Consider the following 25,091-nt stretch of genomic DNA (forward strand, 5'->3'; position numbering starts at 1 on the left):
AGAGATGCCTTCATTTTTCTTGTTGAAGATCATACTAGATTTGCAGTGGTTACACCTCTAGCCTTACTGTATCATATAGTCTAGCTTCGATATCTCGTTCCTTCACATCTCTCATTGTGCTACTGCACAGATCTGCATGTCTCTCTTCTTCCTCCTGTCACTCCCTACTCACTTGCTGTATCTAAAATGAGTGTGCACCTATTAGTCGTCTTCCAGTTTTATTTGTCCTAAAAAATACTTGAATACATTCTGGAGTAATTAAAAATACGAAGAGGAAGGCTGGTGATCCTGTCGATAACTTTGTCAAAATAAATTTTGCTCTGATGACCATGAGGGCAATCACATTTGACAGAACTAAAATGTTACAAATACTATTTTAGTCTCAGTAGTACGCAAAAATGGACAACTTTTGCTTCTAGTATTTGAGAATGGCATGGTGATGCACATCATTACAGACATCAGTCAGCAGCACCTCTACTTGAAGCGAAGGCTGCAAAGAGCCCATCAAATTAAAAACCATCTCAGGTTAACACATCTAAAAGCTTAGACCAACACCGTGAGACACTAGCATTTCCTCCTCCCCTTCAATAAAATGCTTAGTACCTTTTCTTCAGTGGCAAAATCCACTTACAACGTTTCAACCTTTCCTTCACATCCCTCCTTTGTATCAGTCCAACACAAGATGGGGCCTTGAAAGTGGCCCATGAAATGAATGGGTTAAAACAGCAGAGCCTGGCAGGAGCAAGGGTTGTAACCATTTGGGTGACACTTCAGAGCAGTCCGCAAACAGCTGTATCAGCACAGGAGGAGCAGCAAATTGCAGCTGCAAGGAGAGCAGCAGGGGTGATCAGGGCAGGAATTCTTCAAGTCAGCTTTACTGCCAAAGAAAACCAGTCATGTAACTATTCTGTAAGCGGCAAGTTGAAGAAAGTTTCATAATTACAGCCTCAAACCTCAAGCTGGAGACAATACAAACATATTTTGTTTTTTTCTTCAAAGAGCATCCTACCAGCTAAAAACAGGTTCTACTCTGAAAACACAGCTCTTGCCATGCAGAAACTATAAAATTGCTTCTAAAAGAGGTCCTGAAAAAACATTCTAAGTAATGCCAACAAATAATTGTAGCTATAACTGGTTTAGAAAATCAACCACATCATCATACAACACTGTCCTATGGCTGAAAAGCACAACAGTTATTTGGCCAAATTATGTTCTATATTCCTGCTGTCAATTACTTAGCAAATGCTTTCCTTTAATAAATGACATAGTTTCAAGCATCTGCTTAAAAAAAGAACAAACAAAACAAAACCCAAAATCCAGCATCACCAAAAAACCCCAACTCTTCTGAAGAAAACAACTTTGTAAAATCAGTGTAGCTCCTGAAAATAGCAAGCTTCTAAAGAGACACCATCCAGTAAAAAAAAAAAATGCTGTTTGAAGGAATACAGGTAGCACCTACAATTATCATGACAGATATCAGACAAAAAGTACCGCCTTGGTATAGAAAACAACGGGCTTCTTCAGTGCCATGTAAAACTGTCTTACATCTGACCGCAGGAAAACATAAGAGAGGACTGCAAGGAACAGAGCTAAGTGCAAAAAAAAGATTAGGACTGTAGGTAAACAAGGGACTCCACAACAGGTATCAAAGGAAAACGCTAAACTATACAACATGCCAAGTATACCTGGCATCTGTGGCAGAACCAAAATAGGGAATGTGGCTTTGGGTATCTGGCATGAAGCTCATCACTGGTGCCCTGACCTGCAATGCCACCTCTACAGCAACAGCGTAACTCCAGGTCGCAACACTGAGGGAACTGTAACACCAGCAGAACATTGTTGTCCCTGTGATACATACCTGCTTCCCCACACAGTATTGCAATAGGCTTCATGACATCCAGTTCATCTTCACGCCTTGTCTTGGAAAATTCCACTATGCACTCGTACTTCACTTTCTCACCTTTTGCCCTGCCCAGACAGCAGGAGACATGATCTCTTTCTATCAGAAGAGGCAAGATGCCAGGTGGACCAGCTTGTACTCTGGGCTAAATCCAGAGCCCAGCCAGGAAAAATACTTTAAAGAGATGGGCACATCCATACTGCTGCTGATGGGCTCCTGAGAGTTTAGCTCCCTCTGGGATAAGACGGAACACACATGTGTGCCATGGCCCACGTGGGACAAGTGGCAACCCCTCCTCCAGCGTCTCTAAAACCTCTTACTAACATGCTCTTCACTCACCTTTATATTTATACACTTCCCCTCTAAGACTTTACATGACAGCAGCCTTCCAGTACCTAAACGGGGCCTACAGGAGAGATGGGGTGGTACTCTTTATCAGGGAGTGGAGCGATAGGATAAGGGGTAATGGTGTGGATGCCCCATTCCTGGAAGTGTTCAAGGCCAGGCTGGATGGGGCTTTGAGCAACCTGGTCTAGTGGGAGGTGTCCCTGACCATGGCAGGGGGGTTGGAACTAGATGATCTTTAAGGTCCCTTCTATGGTTCTATGCAGGCTCACTTCATCAACTCCACCGGCTCTGACCAAGCTGCAACTAGGAGTAAGAAACTTCACAAGGTGACCCTGATACCCACGGCATCTACTTTCACCTTCTTGGGCAGAGCATCTCTGGCCAGCGTTCATCAGCTCCCTCTTCCCGGACCGGAGAGCATGGACAAAGACCCAGACCATACTCTGCTTAGTGTGCCCTTTGGCTCCCTGTTTTCACATTTTTTGACGCACACTCCTCCTTCTTTTACCAGCTGTTGCCTGGTTTCTCTCCATTCTCTTTTTCTGTAGTACCTCATTCTCAAGGAGGGCTCTAATGTTTTATAAGGAATAAACTGTAATCCGTCTCTAAGGAAAAAGCCAACAGAAACAGTGGCTCAAAATGACTACTTAAGAAAAGCAAGAGGAGGGCAAGCATAGGGCACTTCTCACTTGCCATGCCACACACAATTCTACAGATCATATCCTCTATCTATTCTAGATAGAAGAGATGTCACTTACATAGTAATTCTTCATATGGAAATAATTCACTACCTTTTGCCATCCCTGCCAAGCTTTTCCTGAGTGTTTACCTTGGATGCAGCATGTTTGATATGTGTGTCACTTAAAAATGGTAACAAATGTTACTCAGCAGTGAAAACAGAGGAAGAAGAGAACCCCAAACTGTGGACACATTCAATTTGAAGTTCAAATATGTTCTACCTTGGAGTTCAAGATAAAAAAAACCTAAGTTAATATGCAAATGAAATAAAATTCTGTATTTTAATACTAAATGAGCAGTTGGATAATGATGTAGGTAGAACAGAAAGAGCGATCTTTTGGCAGAAAGCGTGTCATAACAATAGACAAAATTTAGATAGAAACTGAGCTGTTCTTAGGTATTAGAGCAATCTGTGAAAAACTGAAGGTAATTTGTGTTTTGTGTCAGTTTTGCATCTGATCGTTAGTCCTCAAGAAATTTAAAGAAGAAAAAAATCTGCTAATTTGCAAAAGAACCAGCAGACATCATACAAACCATTGCAAAGCATTACACACCCTGAACCTCCCAGGCGATTCCACATCCCATGAAGCTGCTGCAGACTTGCACTAATTGCACAACTTACTTGTTTTGCAATTTGATTTTCATATAGGCCATTAAATTAAGCAAAATTATTTAGCACCTTTTTTCACTCTGAAGTTCAGTTCACATAAACAAGTACCTCTAAGATGTATATTTTTAAGGCAATGGAGAGGAACGGGCTTGAGCACGGGATGCAGTGTTGCAGTCTGCTGTTTAAGATGTTTAACCAAAGCAGAATACCAGTGCTGGGATCTGCAGTGCATGCATAGTCTGGATTTCAATGAGACCCCCCCCTTCTCACCGCTCAAGTTTTCACAAGGACCAAATGTATGACTGAAGCATTGAATTTTTAAAAGCTGTCTGATATAAAATAGTCCTCGACAAGTCAATGAAAACATATCTCCTTTCATCATAATGACACCTGTTAGAAGGAAATACCACGATCTTTCAAGTTGATTTGGCATGATTTTAGCTATGTAAGGCTTTTTCTTTCTCTCTCTCTCACCACCCACCCTGTTTTTCAATGAGAAACCCTGGTTAAAACCTCTGGGCTCCACATTAATCTATGGACCAGTTAAAAAAATGCTTGAATACAGGTAATTTGCATTAAAACCTTTGTGTTAATGATAGACTTTGGTGCAGTTAAGTCACATTTTTCCCCTGTGCAAAGTAAGGCTAGATTATCATATGCTTAACAATTAGAATTTAAATATACAATAAACCTATTACTGTTACCTGCTACAAGACAAACAAAGGATTTCAGACTGTCTAATATCACAGTAATCAAAACTAACCTTAATTACTATTACAATGCACCTGCTGGTGTATCTGAGTACATACACCCTTAATTATGTCATTTCATGAGAGGGAAGAGCAAATGGATTCTCGGCACGGGAAAAATAACAGTCTTTCCTATCTTGAAAGTTTCCTTCTCCGTGCCAGAAATGCAGCTTCCTTTGTTTTTAGTTTCTTGAACCTCACTGCAGCTGTGGAAGTCTGTGGGTTTATAGACAAGTGCTAACAGCAAGTGCAGTAGGTTAACAAGTACGTACTTGCTGGAAGTAGCTTAACTTGAATGAAATAAAACATACAAAAAGTTCCCGACGTCCTCTGTTTAAACATCGCAGTATTTTACCAAAAGGATAAAAGTTTAGAAGAGGCAGAGGGATAACAAAACTAACGTTTACCTTTACAAATCGCCCACCAGATTAGATATTCATTCATCTAACAATGTGTTGAAGGAGGATTTTCTGTGCCTCTTGTTTTAACATCACAGGTAAGACATCTTACTATTTCAGTGTTAGTCTATCACACAAATACTGTAGCTCTCAGAAGAAACAGTCAGTGCAAGGTAAAACAGTAATTCTCTGCCCTTCCTATGGAGAGACCTTGGCTCAAAATGCTCATCAGGCTTTCTCTGGTAGAGAACAGCTATGTCATGGAAAAGATTTTTGCTGCCTCAGAGTCTGGAGACCCATTTATCTCTAACATGCAGAGTGTATTTATACACCTCTAAGATTTTCTGAAAGATTTTCTAAAACACTCAAAACTATAGATAGATGATATCCCAACATAAAAAAAAAACCACTGCAACCAAACTGGTTATATAGTATGAAATCACAAAAATTGTGACTTTTTAAAAACAAACAAACCCAAAACAACAAGGCCATTCCACACCTTTACTACATGGTAAAATGTTAAGTAACTCACACAGCTAGCCTAACCCTTACTACATGTGTATCTATCCAAAACTCATTATATCACAAGGTACCATGCCCTCCAGGATTACAGATGAACCTCTCTGGGCAGTGAATAGTAGAAAACAATTTAACGAATGAGAAAATGATCGAATAAAACAAAAACTTTGGCACATTTCTTATTTTGAATATCAAATATTCACAAAAAGATAACTGAAACTAAATACAAAATGAAAAAAAATAAACAAAAAACTCTTCTAAAATATTATTGTCTTAAAGATCCATATGATAAGTGTGAAGATGAAAAGAATTAATTTTTTTGCTGTCTTTTCTCTGTCTTCATATAACTCCAAAACCTTTAAAAAGCTCAGTCCAACTGCTAGGTGCTACATTGCTCACTAAAAACTTCAAGCCTTGAAGTAACTCATTATATGAATAAAGGCAGACGGGAAAGGGGTAGTAGGGTTAGTTAGAAGAAGTTAGTAGGGTGAGGTCTTTGGAAACTGTTGAGTTAATGTAAGGGTTCAATGCTAAGAAAAGAGACTCCTTTTTCTTGCCACCTCACTATTTCATTGCCCACAGTGCTTTCATCGCTTCCTTTGCATCTGTCTCTTGCCATCTGACACCTCAGTGAATTGATTTGGCGTGCAAAATAATTATAGATAACCCAAAGCGATAAAAAAACCCACATAGTTTCCCAGCCATATAAAACAGCTTATCAATGGATCAGAAAAACACTAGAACTGCAACCTGTGAAGGGTCTAGGAATAAAAACGTATTTTTCAACAGTACAAGCCACCAGATGGGATCAGCTGTTTTGTGAAACTTTACTCTTAGTGGATGTTGTTTTGCTGTGACCCTGAAGAAACAGCAAGCAGGATGCCAGAGAGACAAGAGGCTCAACCAAGCACTGAAGAGACTGTTGTCTACCAGTGCTGATCCCAAACACCGTAGGCAGGGCTACCCCAGTGTCTTCCTTCTATCTTCCTGCACAGCAACATACCCTCAAATTGCTTTATCCCAATTCTCCTGCTACACAAACTACTAGTCTCACTTTCGTCTTGTATTTCCCATCTGTCTGTACTCACCTTATTATCCAAAATAGAACATGTGGGTTTCGGAGAATAAATTGTCTGGTTTGTGTTTGTACAAGCAAAATGGGGTCCTGATTCACAACTAGCCCTCCTGAACATCAGTATAACACAAATAAATAAAATTACAGAGGAATGTGCGCAACCCTTTGCCAACCATAACAGAGGAAGAAAAATAAAACGAAAAAGGAGGGTGATTTTATCTTTCAGTTTTGCAACTCCTTAGACAACACATTTCTCACTTACCTCCTCACAGCTCCACTGCTACTTTGTCCTCTCTCCCCTTCTCCAGGAAGCATTTCTATCTCACAGCGTAGAAACCATGTGTGGTAATAAAAGACTTGCAGTACAGCCTGAGGCCACAGCACCACAGCTCTCCTTTCGGCAACAGCAGTAGGTCAGGCAGCCCCTATTTTGTGCGGGCTATGCATTCTGCCATAGCCCACCCGCAGTGGTACCACCATTAGCGTAGCTGCAGTGAACTGGATCAGGAAGCCAACCCAGGTTAACTAAAGTCCCTTCTGCTTTCCCTTTTCTGCAGGGTTATTTTTAACCTAGATCAATCTCAAATTCAGTCCACCTTGTTGTCTCATAAATAGTTGCTCCAGCACCCTTGAGGGCACAGAGGCAGGAAAAAAGTGGTAGGGGACAGAAAAGCAGAAGTGCAACTGAAAGAAGTGCTTATGAAATAACACCTTAGACCTGTAACAAAGACCAAGCTCGAGAGCAGCACTGCAGGGCAGACTCTCTGCCAAGTTTTAGCCCTAAGTTTCACAAGTTTATAAGAAAAATCCACACTGACTCAAGGATCCTAACACTGAAAACTCTGCAAACTTAAATGACCAGGAGCATTGATTAAAAAAATACACTCTACTTGGATCTGATCCAGAACCCACCTTCTCTGTAGCAGAGACAATATCCTTTATTAAACTACCTGCTGTAATTCAAAAAAACAAAGCTTCTGGGCAAACAAGGCCTTCATCATGTCTATAATGAGGATGCAGGCAAAACGCACAAAATCTGACAGCCATCCAAAGGCCTTTCCACAGCTCTGTCCAAAGGAGAGATGTGTCAGTTACGGAAGAACTTAACCAACTAGAGACAACTCCCTGACAGCCAGACACACAGCAGGTAGCACAGCCCCCGGCTCAGGCAGGGTAGCCTGCGACACCGTAACTTGCAGCATTGTGTCCTTACAGTTCTTCCACTTACTGTCCACATGCGTCTCCCCGTACCAATGAGATAGTTAACTTTTCCAGCACAGACACAGCCTTAATTACACTAAGGAACTGCATGACTGTTGCCAAAAATATGAGAAATCTGAGTATTTTTCAAGATAGTATTTTTGATTGTGTCATTTCTACAAATGTGGATATATGGGTAAGTGAATGAACACTAAAGAAAACCAGTGACAAGGGAATATCAAGTAATTTAAAATATTCTGTCTTTAAAGCAGTCTAAGCCTATAATAGAGGCCTAACTACAACAGCTAAATATGTAAACTAATTTATCACTTAGGGGTCCCTTCTGACCTTTTGTTATGCTACCAGGTGGCTATCATTTACTGACCAATAACCTCTCTCTTTGCTAGTCCAAGCTGTGAATAAGCATTTTGGTTTTAATTAAAGCAGAATTTTCAGATGGTGCCTCTTTTCACATGGTGCATACTGGTAGTCTTACACTGGTGATTACAGCAAAGGAATTTTTAGATATTTCTTCAGCAAGTAATTATAACTACTTCTGATTTCCAGATGAAGGCGTTCCATATTGCTGAAACCTAACTGATCAATAGTGAGGCAAATCAATCTCAAAAATATAAGGAAAGAAGCTTTAAATGCACTGTTTAGAGATGTTATCCATACAGTCCATTCCAGATCACTGGAATATATATTGTTAATTACTCTTTATACAATACATACTACAGCTGATGTTCTAAAATGTGTAAACAAGGCTTTAAAAGCTATCCATTTCAAGATCAGAGAGCATAAACACAATGAGCAAAAGAAAAAAGACAACAGCTGTTGAACAAAACTACACTCAGATCAAAAACACCGAAACAAGGGTCTCTGGAAAAGTGACAGGGAATCAGCAAGGTTGGAATAGTAACGGACACGGAGCTTTTCACCTCTACTTCACCAATTTTAATTGAATCAATGCCAGCAGTGACAGAGCTTTCCCTCCTCTAGTCTTGGCAAGAAACAAACTTCTGGTCTCTTTTGGTCCTCAAGGAGTAAATACAGCAGAATGACCCAGCACTGAATGCACATGAAAAATAGGGGGGAAAAAAAAAAAAAAATCTCAGTTCTAAGAAATGCCCCCTGAGGAGGTTAAAATCTACTGGCAAAGGAAAATTAAGAAGGCTGCATCTTCCTGTCAAGCGCATTTCACAGGAGCACTACTTACAGAATAATTCTAACAGTTAAAAAGAGGAGAATTGACTATAATAGGAACTCTGACATACTGAAGATACTGTAGTGGGAACACTTTGAGGAGGAGGAGGAGTGAATGAACATAAAATTCACATGCAGAATACACATCACACATGCTGTACTCAGCTATTTAAAGACCACAGAAGTTGAAGTTAGTGAAGTCATGTTAGATTAATAAATTCCTAATGCACTGGAAGCTGGAGATCTCACTACTAGGTAAGAAGATATGTGTAAAGAATTATGTTTTGAAAATCACGTATAGTTTAATTTTAAACATACATTTTAAGAGCAATTTACTACCACATATTGCTACAGGAAAAGCAGCAAGGACCATCTGAATCCTGGTTAATGCCTCAAAAGCCAAACCTGTGTAGTTTCAAGATCTACTGCAGTAAGAGAAACTACACAAGTCTTCCAGTCACCAAAGAGTGTATTCTAGTCACCTGGTCTCTAATCCAGTTTGGTGATTAAAAAGAAAGAGACAATAACACAGCTAAGTATTCTTGAATCTAGGGAAAAACAAAACAAAACAAACAAAACAACAAGTGAGATTACTATTAATTTCTAACGAAGTTTCTTGCTGTTATGTGTGACATTACCTTGCATATCTAATGGGGCAAGTAATTCAGAGCCATACACAGTAATTACTTTAAAAATCTGTATTATTGAGTTATCTGAAGAAAAAAACTCCAAAGCTTTCTACAAACTTTACAATTTGAAGGGCTGACATTCATTCCTGTTTAGAAAACAGTCCTAGTAAAGTTAAAATATTCCTGTCTCATATAAAAGCAGCAATAATCTTGAAAGTAACAGAACTGCTCGCTGAATTAAAAAAAATACTATGTGACCTTTTTTAAACTCAGAGATGTGTTGTAGTTATGTTTCTTTTACATTGTGTGTTACTTTAACAAATTATTCCAAGATAATGAATATTAATAAAGCTAACATTTTCCTACATTAACTGCAACAAGTTAAGGTAGACTCCCTGGGTTTTTTTTTTTTTTTTTTAAATGTAATTTACCACACCTTGACATTTTTAACTCATAGACTGCAGAAGAAGTTTTCTCAGCTACTGTAAATTGAGCGGCTGGAAAAAACACCAAACAATGAAGTGTACAATGAAATCACTATTACAATGAGGGATCAAACTTAGAGAAACTTTTGTCTTAGAGACTTTGATCAAACTTAGAGAAATTGTCAGACAACTGACAATTGTGTCTCTTGACATTTCAAATGAAAAATACTTATATTATTATTATTTTAAAAGACCCTAAGAATTTGTAGGCTGCTGTGCCCTGTGCAAATCCGTGAGCCCATTTAAAACAGGTACAGAACCCTTGAGCTTCTCCTTATTAAAGATCACTGTTAATTTTGGTCCTCCAAATCAAAATCCAGTGTATATTAGGAGAACCTGGAACAGAAAGGAATAGAAAACAAACCCTAATAGACTACACTGAAGCTTTCCACCTTCTGTATTTATACACCGGCATCTTGCCCTCCCTGCTATGCCAGCCTGATTCACTTTGTTGGTGGCTAAGCTTAAGAAACCTAACCAGCATCCAGACTTCATTCACCTGCAACTTCTGCCTAGAAATACTCTGAAACATTTGCTACATTCTACTGCTAGTGTTCACATACAGTTGGTTTTATTCCTCCGAGTGAAGTAACAAGTACTGAAGATATTTGAATCTACATGGAAAGCTAAAATAAACAAGAAGAATATAAGGGCCACGGTTAGGTGAACAGCATTTACAGTGCAGACCACAGACAGTGAAAGAGGTCTCAAATTACACTTCATGAACTAGTAAGCACAGTTATCAGTGGAAGCTGCGTTACCCTTCATTGTTCTTTCAGGGACCTTAGCATGTCCTTGATCCACACAATACCATACGCTCCATGCGTGGATCAAGGGTATAACATCCCTTTTACAAGTCAAACCTGGATATTTTTCTGTTATCACTTCATAAAACTTCATTTTCAGTGTCCTGAGGTTAGGAATATGTGCTACTAAGGCCACTTAACACATAAAAGAGGAAAACTGGCTCAACAATGCAAGTATGTATCAGAAACATTAAAGCTCCATCGCATTTTATGTTTCCTTAGTGTTCAGTTGCTGTGTATTGTATGAATAGATTACACACCAACTTTCACTGCCAGTAAGTCAAATATTGCTTCTAATAATTTATTATGTGTATAGCATTCATATATTATTGATCCTTCATAGTAAGTGAATCCTGGTCTTTCCCAGCAGTATGTCAATGATGATCAATTTCTTCTCCTAGTTACAGAAGCTGTATCATTACGGAGCTTTTTGCTGCTAAATATACTGAGTAATTGAACATCTGAGCTTGATGTCTCTAGAAGCTTTTCATTTTTAAACTCTAACAAAGGGAGAGGACATCTGAAGCAAACTCCTTCTGCAACTCAAAAATCACTGTATTTGGTAATATGAGAAAAGAATTAATTAAAGTGCAAGTAAACACTTGCTGGTGTAGTGTTATTTACCTGCACAGACTAACAGCAACACATCTACTGTGAAGTACAAAATGCAATGTTTTGTCATCTGAAGTAATTAAAACAATCCACGCTCTCTCTCTTCACACGTATCTTTACAGGTAGGCTAAAATACTTCCCATCAAAAATTAACGCACTCAGCTAAATAAATAAAAAATAAAACCACTAAACAATAATGGTCAAATACTCATAAAACATCTGGATCATGAAATCCACAATAATAATAGTATAAGATGCAAGAACTGAAAGGCAAAACCACACAGCAGAACCGGGTAGGTCAAGCCGAGCCCGTGGTCCCACAGCTGGAGACACCCATACAGATCCCCGGTCAGCCAGAGGAATGCTGCGTGGGCAGGCACTGGCCTACGCAAATTGGGTTACCCGGTTGTACCCCAGACCTCAGTAGTAAACACACAACACATAAACAAACTGGAAAAAAAAAAAAGAAAAGAAAAAAAAAGAAAAAAAGACCAAAATGTAACTTTGATATCTAAACTTATTTCCATTTTAATAACGCCCAAGCAATTTCCAATAACAAAGGCTATTGTTGTAGGAACACTGAGCTCGCACAACTGGCGGCTCTCTACATCTTGTCTTTTCCCTTATCCATCACAAACATACCCAAAGTTTTCCACTAGAAGCCAAGTAAGGAAGTTAACTTACTAAAAATAAACTCGGGGGGTGGTTCCCAACAATCGAATCGGCTTTATACTATTTAAAGATTATGCTGAAATACGTAGACAGGAGGGGAAAAAAAAAAACAACAGCAAAAAGCCCCCCGCGATGGCAAGTTCAGCTCAATGCTTTTGTCTTCCATTTTACCCAGGGCTCGGGAGAGCAACGTTTGCACCGCGGGCTCTCCCGGCGCGCTGCCGAACGATGTAAACAGGCGGCGGGGCCGGGGCTGAGCGGCGGGGCGCGGGCAGGACCGGCGGGGTCACCGGGGCCGCGCCGCCCGGGCGGGCCCAGCGGTTTCTGACCTACATTCCCCCCGCAGCGGGATGAAAACCCTCCCGCCGCAGACGGAGCTCGTCGCGGCGGGCGGCCTCCCCCGCCGGCAAGGGTGTGTTCAGGGGTGGGGAAAGCCAGCCGGCCGGGGCGAGGATGGAGGCTGGCGGAGGCGCTGACACCTGCCCGCCGCCACCCCGGCCCCACCAGCACCTCCTCCTTCGCCGGGGACGGACACCTGCTGCGGGACAGCCGGACGCCCGGCCCGACGGCGGCCTCGGCCCGGCGGCCGCAGGCGGATTTATCCCGCTTATTTCCCGAGACGCTAAACCCCGAGGGAGGCGGGCGGGCCGGGGCCAGGACCGGGGCGGGCTCTCCGCGGCACCGAGCAGGCCGCGCCGAGCCTGGGGCCGGCGGGCGGCCGGGCCTGCGCGGGGCGGGGGGCTCGGCGCCTCAGCCGCTAGGCCGCGGGGCCTGCGGCGGCGGCGCGAGGCGGGCGCGCCGGGCCCGGCCCGCCGGCCTCTCCTCGGGGAGCGGAGCCAGGTGCCAGGCGGAGGCGGCGGATCCCCTTCACTCACCGCTCTCGATCTCGTTGCCCTTCTTGGCGGTGGCTGCGTTCCCCATGGCCGGGCCGGGGCGGCGCGGGGCGGGGGGGGGGGGAGGGGGGCGGGAAGGATGCCGGGCAGCTGCGGCGGGCGGGGGGGGGGGGGGCAGAGCTCGGCTGGCGGGGCGGCGGCGGCGGCTGAGCTTCCCCCGGCCCCGCGCTGGGTCTCTGTGTCTCCGGCCGCCGCGGAGGAGGAGGCGAGCGCTCTGCCCCCCTCCCCCACCCCGACACACGGCGGAAATGACGGCCGGGGCGGCGCCTCCTCCCTGCTACGCCGCCCGCCAGGGGCGCGCGGGGCGCGGGACGCCGCCGTCCACGGACCCGGCCGCCGCCTCGGTGTGGCGGGGGGGGGGGGACCGCCACCGCCACCCGGCCAGAGGGAGGGGGCTGCGGCAGGCCGGGGCGCCTCGCCGAGCGCAGGGGCGGGCTGCCCTCAGCCCCCGCGCCCGCCGCTGTGGCGGGGGCGGCGGCCGCCTCCGCGCACCGCCGGTCAGCCCCCGGCCTCGCAGGGCCGGCGGCGTGGGAACGCTCCCGGCGCCCTGCCCGCCGGCCGCAGGGGCCGTGCCGCCCGCCGGGAGCGGCTGCTGAGGCGGGGGCGAGGCGCGCCCTGCCCAAGGTGACCCCGGGAGGCCGAGCGCGTCGCGGCCCTGCGGCTGCACCCGCCGCGGGCTCGGCCGCCTCCACAGCCCCCCACCCCGCCCCGAGCATCCCCGGGACACCCGGAACCGCCATCCCCGGCCCCGGCGGCCCCCTCAGCGTCCCCGCCGGGCCTGCACCCCGGGAGCGTAGACGGGGAGATTCGCACTTGCCGCCTGTTCGCAAACTGTATTTACATGGCTCAACAGACTATAGAAAAAAAAAATCTATAGAAAGGAAGCGAGCTGCCAGGAAAGATTATTTTTTCCTCCCCCCTTTTGCTGCCACTCATGTCATAAATAGCTACAGCTACACGTTTTCAAACAGTATTGTGACTTTCAAGTTGATGATAGCTCTCTTTAAATATATATATTTACCATGTGAAATGCTTGGGTGTTTTAGGCCTGGAAGGAAATGCTTATCAAAAAGAAGGCTCTATTTTATATGCCTTCAAGCGGGGAGAGTGGAGAGCAGAAGTGCTAATCTTATGGATCACAAACTGTATATATTCTGCCAGGACAATTTATGCGATACCCAGCCTCTTCTGGCAGCATTCTTTCCCCAAGGCTGCAGGCTGCATGAGTTGTTCTAGCAGCAGCCATCCTGGCTACCATCTTTCTCAAGGGCTATCAAAATCCTCTCCTGACACCCTGGGCTGCCTGCCGGTGCAGAACATGCTGTCACGGCCTGATGCTGAATTACCTTGGTCTCTGTAAGACAGGATTTTATACCTATGCACTAATGAACACTAAAGCAGATACCTTTGGGAAATTCCCAATCTCCCGAGTTGGTGCAGGGGAGTACATTGCATGTGAACACTGGGCAGATGTAGCCAGCGTGTGGCCCTACCTTGACAGTGGATTATCCAGCTGCAAAGTTTTGAGAACACTTACCTGAATTATCTTGGTGTTTTGTAGGTTGAAATTCTACCGATGGACACTTCAGTTAAGGGACTTTCTCTTGATTTTCACCTTTTCACTTGCATTATCCTGATCTGTGTGATACTGCTTGCTTCAGAGGAGTACCTGTGTTTTTAAGATTAAAGAAGCAGTCTCTGGGGAAGCCAGGTCTTTATTGCTTTGAAGATCAGAAGCAAGACATAGTGAGGAAATAACCTGCAAACCATTGGGGGCGGTGAAGCTGCTACTATTGAAGAGGGCTGTCGCATTTTGCCAAAGCTAGAATCTCTGCATTCATTACACACTTGCCCAGAGGTTCAGTAAGTTACCGGTAATTCAGTTTGCCAGGGAAGGGCATGTAGATTGCAATAGCCAGGTCTGCACCAGGAGGAGAAGTTGAGCTTGGGAAAAGAGGGAACTTTTGCCATCGACCATCTTGATCACTCAATGACAAAAAATAGAAACCTGAGGTGCTGTAGTATTTAAATAAATGGCTGAAGACGCTGTCACACATACGTATAGATGTTACCCCACTTTTAAACATTTTCCCCGCTCAAGCCATCATCATTTTCATTTTGGCCAGATTGAATCTGAGTCAGCTGATTTTCATCCAGGTGCTGATAGGCATTTTGATATCCTTGAGAAGACAGCAGCAGCATCACTAACAAATGAGATACGCAGCAGCATCTTTAGCATATTCTTGGCATCACAGCTCATCCCTTCACTAGCAAATTATGCTGCATAGGCTCCATATGTGAGGATCCACCAAGGTTCAATAGCCATTACTCTTGGGATTTGCTGGACAAAGATCAGCAGGTCATTGCACGTACTCCAGCAAAAACCTATATATACACGCAGAGCACTGCATATATGTGTGCAGCAATGCATGACGCAAATTAGCACACGCTCTGAATACACATGCAGCACCGATGGATTTGCATAAGTGCTTATACCCAAACACTCTCATAACAAATATAAGTCAACAGTGCTGTGAAACATTAAATGAACCACAATCCTAGCATTACACGTCAAGCAAAGATAACAGAAACAAGGGCTTAGGGCTGGACATTTGCATTCTTGTTCATGCCACTTACACAACTTATGCTATGTTAACAAGTTAGTACTTACTAATTAATTGCAGAACATACCAATGTAGTATTGCTTATATATGTTATGTATATATATTTGTTTAGCACTCAGAGCATCAACTCTTATTCTAGCCCTAATCTTCAGTTTGCCTTAATTTTCTTATATAAAATCCTTTGGTTTTCTTATATAAAATCCTTTGGTGCTGAAATGTCTCATATCACTGCTCATATAAAAGTAGTTTGTCTTCTTTCTTTCAACAAAATTGGTTAAAAATGAAATGATGCAAATATGAAAAATGTTCTGTGTGGATGTTAGAGTATTTCAGTAATGGTGCAATCTAAAAAATTCAAATTTCATTTGTTTTGCTGATCTGTGTAAGAGTTAAAAAAAAAAAACTATAAGAAAGTCAGCTCAGCAGTTTTAGAACTATGCACATTTAATGATGTAGTTTCAGTGACTCACAGCGGGTTTTAATCCATTTTCCTACATATTTGGTGGGAACTATCGATTAGGAATATCCTAGCAAGACCAATCTTTTTCTCTGATAAAGCGTAAAGCTCTGTAGCAGATGTATAGTTCCCTGATGAAACTTGTATATTCTACTCTATGTGGACTCAGAACTAGAAATGAGAGGGTCATTTCAGGACAGAAAAGATAAATTTCTGCTAGATCAAAGGCTCTCATGTGCTTTTAATGGAAATCACTTTTTCATACGGTAATTACTTCTGGAGCCACATATCATTTCACTCCATAATCATTCCAATTTCTAGACGAGATAGTGGCATTTCTGTAGCAACTGCAGCGGTTGTTTTCAATACACATTTGAAACAAGTCACTAAATTTAAATCATTAGGCATCTTAATTTTTTTCCCTCGCATTTAAGGTGTGCCTGCATTGCAAGGGATAGGCAGATATAGATGGATGGGTTTGCCCATCCGTACTGATGATTCTTGCCCTGAGGATGTAGGCTTTGCTCGGGTTATGAATATGTACCTGCCTTAGTTGTAATTCTCTTTATACGGCCAGCCTCTCTTACCATTGCAGCAGTGTCTGTAAATTGCCGGGTTTGACTGCTATTCCCCAAATCCCACATTCCCGCATCTTTGAATACCCCTGGCAGCCTCCTTCTCTACTCCTAAGCAGACTGATATATTTGGCATTTAACTCTTTGTTTTCCTTTCAGGTCGTTTCAGACTACTGGCACATTTCCTGCTCTTAGCTAACCCCTGCTCTGCCAGCGTGGGATGTTTTTCTAGCAGGCTGCTAACGTGCCAAGAAGCATATGGATCTCTTGGTGACTATGGAAGTTGTTTTCCAAATTTTACAGCATCTGACCCAGAAACAGGAATATTCATCACTGCAGCATAATTTCAGGCCTGCCAAGAATACATCAATTATGTCATGTAGACGTGCTAAGGGAAAAGATGAAAGCTGGAGTACAGCAGTTCCCCCTGCACCCTGCACTAGCTATACAGAGAGTGATGAAGTACATCCTCTTCATGTAGAAGACCAAATCCAGTGACACCCAGTTCGTTCCTGTTGAGGACCCATCCTCACAGAGAGAAGTAAAAGGTCTTACATCGTGTTCCCACAGTACCTGAGATTGCCAGCCCCTGAATCCACGATGAAACTAGAGCAACGTGGCCAACAACTTGTTTTGCCAGATCTTCTGAAAAATATTCTCTGATGCCCTTCGACTGTGAATCCAGAAGGAATATGGAGCCTCAGGGAAGTGTTCTGCACACTGTGACTGTTACAATTTTGAGGGACATTTTAGTTCAAAGGAGAGATTCCTAATTAGGGGTAACTTGGGCTTCCTTCAATGTGATTAGGTACACTTAAAGCAAGAAGCTCCAAAGGAAGTTCACACCAGCAGCCAACACTTCACCACTGTCACCCTTCCCTTTTCGGCATTAGATGTTTCCCAAGATAGACAGTGGTCAAAAAAACATGTAAACATAGAAGCAAAGGGTTTATATATTCCCTTATTGATTTTTAACTACACTTATTTCACCGCAAACCTCTCAAGAGCCATAAAGTTGCAAGGTGGGGTTTTTTTCTGATGTTTTAAACATAATTTAAAGAAACGAGTATGTTTGGGCTATGCCTTTGCAGTCAGTATTGCCCCTTGACAAGATAGCATTTGTCAAATTTTTTACGGATAATGGCTATATATTCATTCATAGGAGGTGGCAGGTGCTCTCTCGTGAACAGTATCCCGCTGAGTAGACATGTTTTTTGCAGAGATAAACTCCAGACCTCCTTAATGGCCAAGTCCAGCTGCTCAGTTCTTGGCCTTTATCTCCTGCGATCACTCGGGAGAGGGGGTGTAGTCTCTTGCTATCAGCCAAGCAGCACTGTTTTCAGTTGCTTATAATTGTTCTGCAGATTATTGCATATTTGTAGAAGATACTGCCTGCAAATTTGTGATTCAGAAGAAATTGCTAATTACTGTTAAGGAAAATTCTTACTGACCTGCCTCTGTAACAGACTTTGTGATCCTTTTGTGCGTATCTATCTGGCTCATTTTATAAGTTTCCTTATCCACATCAAGAAAAGTTCTTTGCTTTTCTACACCGGTGTTCCAATTTTTTTTGAACACATGATAGATCACTCAGCCTAAGAAAAGCGAGATATTTTATATTATCTTGATTTGCTGCACTTCTGAATAGTTGATTGTGTACAAAAATCGAGTAGAGAAAAAACAAAAAAAAATAATTGCACATTTTGTTCTTAGTAGTTTTTAGTTTTTTTAGTAGTTTTTAGTAGTTCAGCAATGTGTTTGAATTGCTGCACATGATCTATGGAAGGAAGGAAACTTGAATCAAAATTGATGGTGTAGTTGTCTGACATTAAATTCTAGTCTAGTCACACAGATTTGAACAGAAATACTACTTGTGTAGTCAAAGTTATTCAAATGCATAGCTGTTTAAAAAACTATATAGTAAAACACTTTCAGGGAGTTGACTTCATTATCTGCATGCTTCCCATAATTGAAAGGTGATTGATATTATCTTGATGTTCTTACAGTATATTGAGATTCTGAATCACTTTTACAGAATGAAGACGAATAAAAACAATAATAGTGATATGTTTTAATTTCTTGTTTTAGGTCTTTTCTACAGAGGTCTCCATGTTAATTACAGCTGTTAATTTAAAGTAGACTAAGCTATATTAAATGCCTCAGTATGTATTTTCCTTCAGAATTAAAAATGACCTTAATTTAATTTAGCCTCACTCACCTTAAAAGTGAAATAAATAGACTATGTTAAATGAAGGTCACTTTAATTCTAACTAAGGGAGCTCCCACAAAGAGTTCACCAGGCTTTTGTACATACTCTGCACTCAATAAATTAGGAATGTTGAGGACTAGTAGTCACATATCTAAATCTAAGCTTCACTGTATTCTGCTCAAATGCATGTCCTGTAAATTGTGTCCCAGTGTCACGTATCACTGTATTGGGTAAAGATGTCTAGCTAAAATTTTTTTTAATGCATAATCACCTCTTCAGCTGTAACATCTTTAGTAGTGCCATCTAAAAATAGAAAAACAGTCTAAGATATTTTTCCTGCTTTATTATTTATATCTAGAAGCATATTTTTTAAAAGAAACAAAATCACTTTCTTAAACCTGGAATTTTACCTGTTTATCTTTCTGCAACCTGTTGGTTTTCTCTTAGGGTTACAGCACAGTTCCTAGAAATACTACAAGATGTGCACATATGACTAATTGAAGGTAATACATGTCCCATTTGCTGTCATGATTATTATTTCTTCTGCACACACCATCTTTTTCTGCAAGTATCCTTTGCTCTTAAGAAAATGGTCATCCAAGGCAGAGGTGTCAACAACATGCAGTTTGTTCGTGGTTCAGACCCCTGGCGCTTGCTGTCAAATTAATAGAAGCTTTTGCTTAATGTTCAGCTTCTCCCTTCTGCTTTATTTGTGTTGTTATTCCTTGCTTATGATTTCAAGCTCTGCATGCCTTTCTGCCTCTAATATCTTTGTCTTATGCTATTTTGAGCTCTTGGTCATATCTAAGGTGTCAGAGCACTGTCCAGACCAACACTTACTCAAGTACCAGTTTCTTGGCAGATTCTGAATTGCCTCATCTGGAGTCTGCTTCTACCAGGAGTCTATTTCAGTATTATTTGCTCCCCTTTCTGTTGAAAACCAGTGGCCTTTTAAAATTGAAAGTTGTCTGTTGTTTTGTTTGTTTTTTTTTTTAATCTACAAATCTTCATTAGATCTTACCCTAAGGCAGGCTAACTCCATGCTTCATCGTAACACCTGTAGCACATAAAATTGTCTCCCCAATCTTATAAACTACAAAATACTTTAAAACCTTCAGGTTCAAAGCATATAACTTTCATATGCTTCATTTTTATTTCAAATGCAATACTCAATATTTTTTGTAACAGCTTCATGAATATCCTCCTTTGCTTGGATTGCCAAAAACTGTTAAATATGGCAAATGCATCAGCACTTGCTATTTTCAGAAGGAAAACCTCCTTCTGGTTGACTTGCTTTTAAATAACACTTACTGCTTCCAGATATACATTGAAGTGTTCTTGCCTTCTTTTCTAGTAGTTTCTGGTATTTCCAGAGTTTGAGCCTTTAAATGCTGCAATATCTTCTTGGTGTTTTTCTTCGATTTCTTATTATTGCTGGTGCCACGAATGAGGCTCAGAGGATTACAGGAGATGTTCTTTAATCATGTGTGTCTGCAGTGCCTTTTCCTCACACTTACAAGCCAGAAAGCTAAACGTCTAATAGAACATTTACACTGGTAACCTTTCATTATGAGGAAATAATAAGCAAAAAAAATTATAGTATCGTATTCATAGACGTGAAACCCCAAAACATGCAAGAAACAAACAGCAAAAGCCACTTTGCATCTGAAAAAAAGTGCCCAACAAAACAACTTAGAAAGTTTATTTAATATTTGTAGATCTATTTTTGGTTTGTGTTTGACTGACAAAGCTAGAAGGAGAAATATCTATGGTGCTAGCCAAGAAGAACATATTAATCCTCAGCAACACAAAGAAGTGGCTATTTCAAGTGGTTGTAATGCAGATGTCAAATGTAAAAGCTTTTTCGTCTCAACTCCAGAAACTGAGAAGCAGATTGTGGTTTGATATGAGTAGATGTTCTGTATATTCGATAGATGCATGACTGATCCACCAAGAGAGAGAAACTGAATGTTTTCAAGCATTTTTTTCTCTCATGAAACAGAGATCTTTGACTTCTACTTGCATTTAGTCCAAGCCAGATTTTCTTTAAACTCAGTTTCAGATCTGAAATGTTGAGCTCATCTTCTAATAATAGTTGAAATAAATACAGTGCTCCCAGTGAAACTTTTTATTTTTTTTTACTCCACATTAAAAAATGGTTACCATGTGAAATACAGTTTTTTTCACAGGAATGTGAAAGACAGGGCTTTTTAATTGGTATTAGGTATTACCATTTTAATCATCACATTTACATGAAAGAACTCTATTAATTCAATCTTGTGCAAAGGGCAGATCCATTCCCAAGTAACACGTTAACCAATAAATGCCTACATACAAAAATTACCCTCAAGCATTTCTCATTTCCAATGCTGTAATTCCTTTCAAATAATTTCTGGTAAAGAAATCAAGGTCTCTAATATAGAGGATAAATAGAAGTCTGACTGTGTTAGGCATAATGTCTGCACTTATTTATGTTATGTCCAGGTGCAACATTTTAACTCAGATGTGATGGGATTTTATGTGTAGATTGCTTGAGACAGCTGCTTTTTTGTCCTTTGATATCTCTCCTCTGAAATATTCCCTTCTGTCTACTTTATTTTTATCACAAAAAAAATTATCCTCTGATTTAAACATAATTTTCTTTTGTTCCCTCTAGTTTTAGTTCTTTATATTGCTAAAATTAAAAAAAAAGAGTTAATGAAGTTAATGAAATTCAGCAGCACACTTGGTGATGTTTAGCATCCCTTGCTTCATCCAAATAATTGGGACATTAGATCTTATTTTCATTAATAGGGCTGAACATATAGACACGGACGTTTCTAAATCAGCTGTGGCTCTACCTGGTCATTACTGAAAAGACAAACCACAGCTGAGATTTCTAATCCCCTGAGTGCATGCACACAGAGGCAAAGGCCATAAAAGCCATTGATGAGGAGAAAATTATTTTTGTAAAGTTTTGAATGAAATCCTGTTTTCTTCACACCAATCGAAGTTTTGCCGTCAGTGGCATTGGGATGTTACCTGCAACATTTGGTTTTCTATTTTTGCAGCTGTTACTTCTCATAAACTATCTTAAAGGAAATACTTTGCTTACATGCTCTCTTTCATTTCTGCCATAACATTCCATCAATATATTGCAAAGACAAGAGTACGATCAGCCATATCTAGTCCCTCAAGGTTAGCCTAGGATGGTATACTGAATGGGCACAAAAGACATGTTAGAAATGGTTCTCCTGGGCAAATAATTTATTCCTATAATATCTTATGAATGATAAATGCAGGTTACATTGTTGTCCTTCAGTTACAAGCACTTTCCCTATGGAAGGACAGGGGAAGGATATTTCCTTTCCATCCGTTAGCTGTTTGAAGGGGCAGCTAAGTGTTTTGTATGATGATCCTTTAACATGCAAATATTTTTAATAATATCAATGCCAATACTTATCATTTATGCAGTGCTTTTTCATCCGTAAGTCTCAGAGTGAGACAGACAGATGAAGTCAGAGGCTTCTGAAGGTTTTGGTGGTGGTGGAGAGCAGCAATCCCATGGCAGCTGGGATTTCAAGGGAGGAGAGAGGAGAAAGGCTGGGGGAGGTACAGGGTACCCTGCTGCGGAGAAGAGAGCGCAGTCACAGGTAAAGGAATGGAAGAATGCAGGACAGAAAAGAAGAGGGTCTGACAACGATAAAGGAAGAGGAAAACAAAGCCAGAAGAACTGGAGCACATACACGTGCAGAGGAAGGAAAACAGATAAAGTCATTATGGAAGAGAACTTGTAGAACTTGCCTCATTCAACAGGAAAATATGCAATATGGTCTTTTAAGACGTAAAACAGTAGGGGAGGTGACCTATTTCATTTGTACAGTAAAAGTGCTTCTTACGACTAGGAGAACCTGTGATTTTGTTACAATCTCGGCAATGCACCTGTGGTCCAGTTTCATCCCTGCCTGTGTGCCTGCTCCATGTGTAGAGCTCTACTCACTCCCTGATCGCTCTGAGTCTAATAATTTGCAGACCTCTGGTCTGGACACAGGCTTTTAATGTATGTTTGGACAGCTGCATCACAACAGGGTCCTAATTTTGAATGGGGTCTCTGTTTTCTGCCATAATTGAAATAATAAATCATAACAACTCAATAACGTTGTCACTATCACTTGTTAGACATCAAAATCCCATGAAATCATAAGGAAATGTAAATTATGTTAATATTATCTGTTGTGTTTACAATAATTACAATCCATTGTCTGAACTAAAACTGAAAATCATCATGCAAAATATAATTGCAGCAGTCTTTTGTTTCTTTGCTACAAGTAGTTGTGAAGAATTTGAAGGCTCCTCCTACCCCAGGCTATGCGTTTCCCCGTAGGCAGGCCCTCTGCAACCGTCCTTTCCTTTCTGTGATTTTGGAGACTATAGCAGAGACAGGACAGGCCTCTTTAAAGCCCTCTGGTTTATCTGGGTGCTTAGGACAACCCCTGTAAACATCAGTGCAACAACACGTGGCCTTCAAAAAGCTGGGACGTTGAGGAAAAACTAGGTTGTTTTGGAAGGGACAGATCCCGTAGATCTGTACCTGTATGAGAAAAAATATACTTTTGCGGAGACTTGTTTTGCACATTTCTTTTGGAATGCTTCATGCTTTTATGGTCTGTTTTAATTTGTGATATATGGCAAAAATAAACATTTTCTGGCAGCAGCTTTTTTTCTTGTTTTCTATATTGCTTTCTGTTGCGACATCAATATTTACTGATTAAATATTTATATATAATGAAAGAAGAATAAGAGAAAGAAGACTTTGACTATACAAAAGTGACAACTCTGCTTATCATTTTATTTTGATAGTGTGATTTATTGTGCCTTTTGAGGCGATAGCTTTAGAAAGGTGAAAAGCCTATTAGAAAGCTAATTAAAAATGCTGGGGAAATTCAAATAAGAGTGAAAATGTTACCCTTTGCAATATGAGTTGCCAATTAGACATGACAAGTAGAGGGGTTAAATATTAGCTAGCTGATAAATATTTCAAAGCTTGTTCTTACTGATAGGAAACAGCAGGTTCTTTCTTATACACAATTCTGAGGAATTAAAAAAACCCAACAGTCTGGCAGTTCTGTGTCCCTGATATTTCAGAACTCAATTTTTTTTTCAGATAATGTTTTAGAAATGAGATTAAAAGTTTATCTAGTTTGTCTTCTCTCCTGGCAGTGTTTCATTACAATGAGTTGCTTTAGAAAATTATTACTATTACTGCTATGTATGTTATTATACTACTACTTTTCCGGATTTAAAATGTGATATTCTTCCTATATATCCCTCCTTTTCATTGCTGTCTATAAAATAATTGCTATCTGTGGGAGATATATAGACAGGTGAACTTGGTCATACATGAACAACAAGGTAACTTTGAGCTCATTTTATGTCTGTAATATTTAAGATTAAAACCTCCATTAGTTCTTGTTATCATTGTAGCTCTTTAACTTGTACTCAGTATAAAAATACACCTCTAAAACTTTAGCTATGAAAAACTCGTGGCACAATGTCATATATAAAATCTGTGGTTTTGTGATTAAATGATGAAAAAAGTCTGAAGGAGTAACTTTTATTAGAGTAACTGATTCTCACAAATGAATACTAAGTTATTTAGAACTTTTGTTTGAATCCTGTGCATGTCACTATTCCATTCATTTTTTCTGAGAGAGAAAAAGGAATTTAAAGCAATTCTTGCCTATGTAATCCAAATTCACATAATCTTAAATCTTATACAGTCTTTCAAATGAGAGCAGAGTAACCAGAATATGCAGCTGAGTCAAACAGGGAAAAATGCAGAACAACTAAATAGAATGTAAATTTAAATCTTGTGTAACTGTGGATGGAACTTTGAATGGTAAGATCTTGTCAGGTCTTCACGGACCTGCTGATTCCAGTGCACGTTTTATAAAATGTGGAGTTGTACTGAGTCATTTCTCTTCTACCAACTTCGTTGCAATAGATTTTTAGTCCAACGTAGGGGTGGGTTAGGATTTGGAGAGTAGCAAACCTGTAATCTGCCACTGTTGGCTCTGGATCATCAGCTGAAAAACTCATTTATTTTTAAACAGAAGCACAATGCTTTGAAGAAATGAGGTTTATTATCAGGCTGTCTTTCTACATCTGCATCCTACTCATTACCTTAAAGAGGAATAAAACAACTTTCAAGACATGAGCTATTTTTTGTATTGGGAAACCATATAAACTCAGTGAGATCATTTCATAGTGTGGTATTCCACAAGTCCTCACTCCACGTATTTCAGTTCATTTTATAATCTCTGTTAACGGTTCCTGTCGGTGAATGCTACACAATCAAGACAATTTTTCAGTCTCTAAAAACAACATGACAAGAGTGAATAGGCGTT

General features: G+C 40.9%; 1 protein-coding gene and 1 long non-coding RNA gene across 2 annotated transcripts in view; one reads left to right on the forward strand and one right to left on the reverse strand.

The window, feature by feature from the left end:
* PRKACB (protein kinase cAMP-activated catalytic subunit beta) overlaps positions 1–13,067 on the reverse strand; it is a 76,276-nt gene extending 63,209 nt beyond the window's left edge. The window contains exon 1 of the mRNA XM_074599323.1: positions 12,823–13,067. Within this exon, the coding sequence (XP_074455424.1) occupies positions 12,823–12,868 (46 nt within the window). The 5' untranslated portion in view covers positions 12,869–13,067. The remainder of the gene's footprint in view (positions 1–12,822) is intronic.
* A 137-nt stretch (positions 13,068–13,204) lies between these two features.
* Positions 13,205–23,402, forward strand: LOC141748007 (uncharacterized). Its single transcript, XR_012588878.1, has 3 exons — positions 13,205–17,518; positions 19,153–19,208; positions 22,159–23,402. It is a non-coding gene; the product is annotated as an uncharacterized LOC141748007 (long non-coding RNA).
* Positions 23,403–25,091: the final 1,689 nt, after the last annotated feature.

This window comes from Larus michahellis, chromosome 8 (assembly GCF_964199755.1).
Source record: "Larus michahellis chromosome 8, bLarMic1.1, whole genome shotgun sequence".
NCBI lineage: Eukaryota > Metazoa > Chordata > Aves > Charadriiformes > Laridae > Larus > Larus michahellis.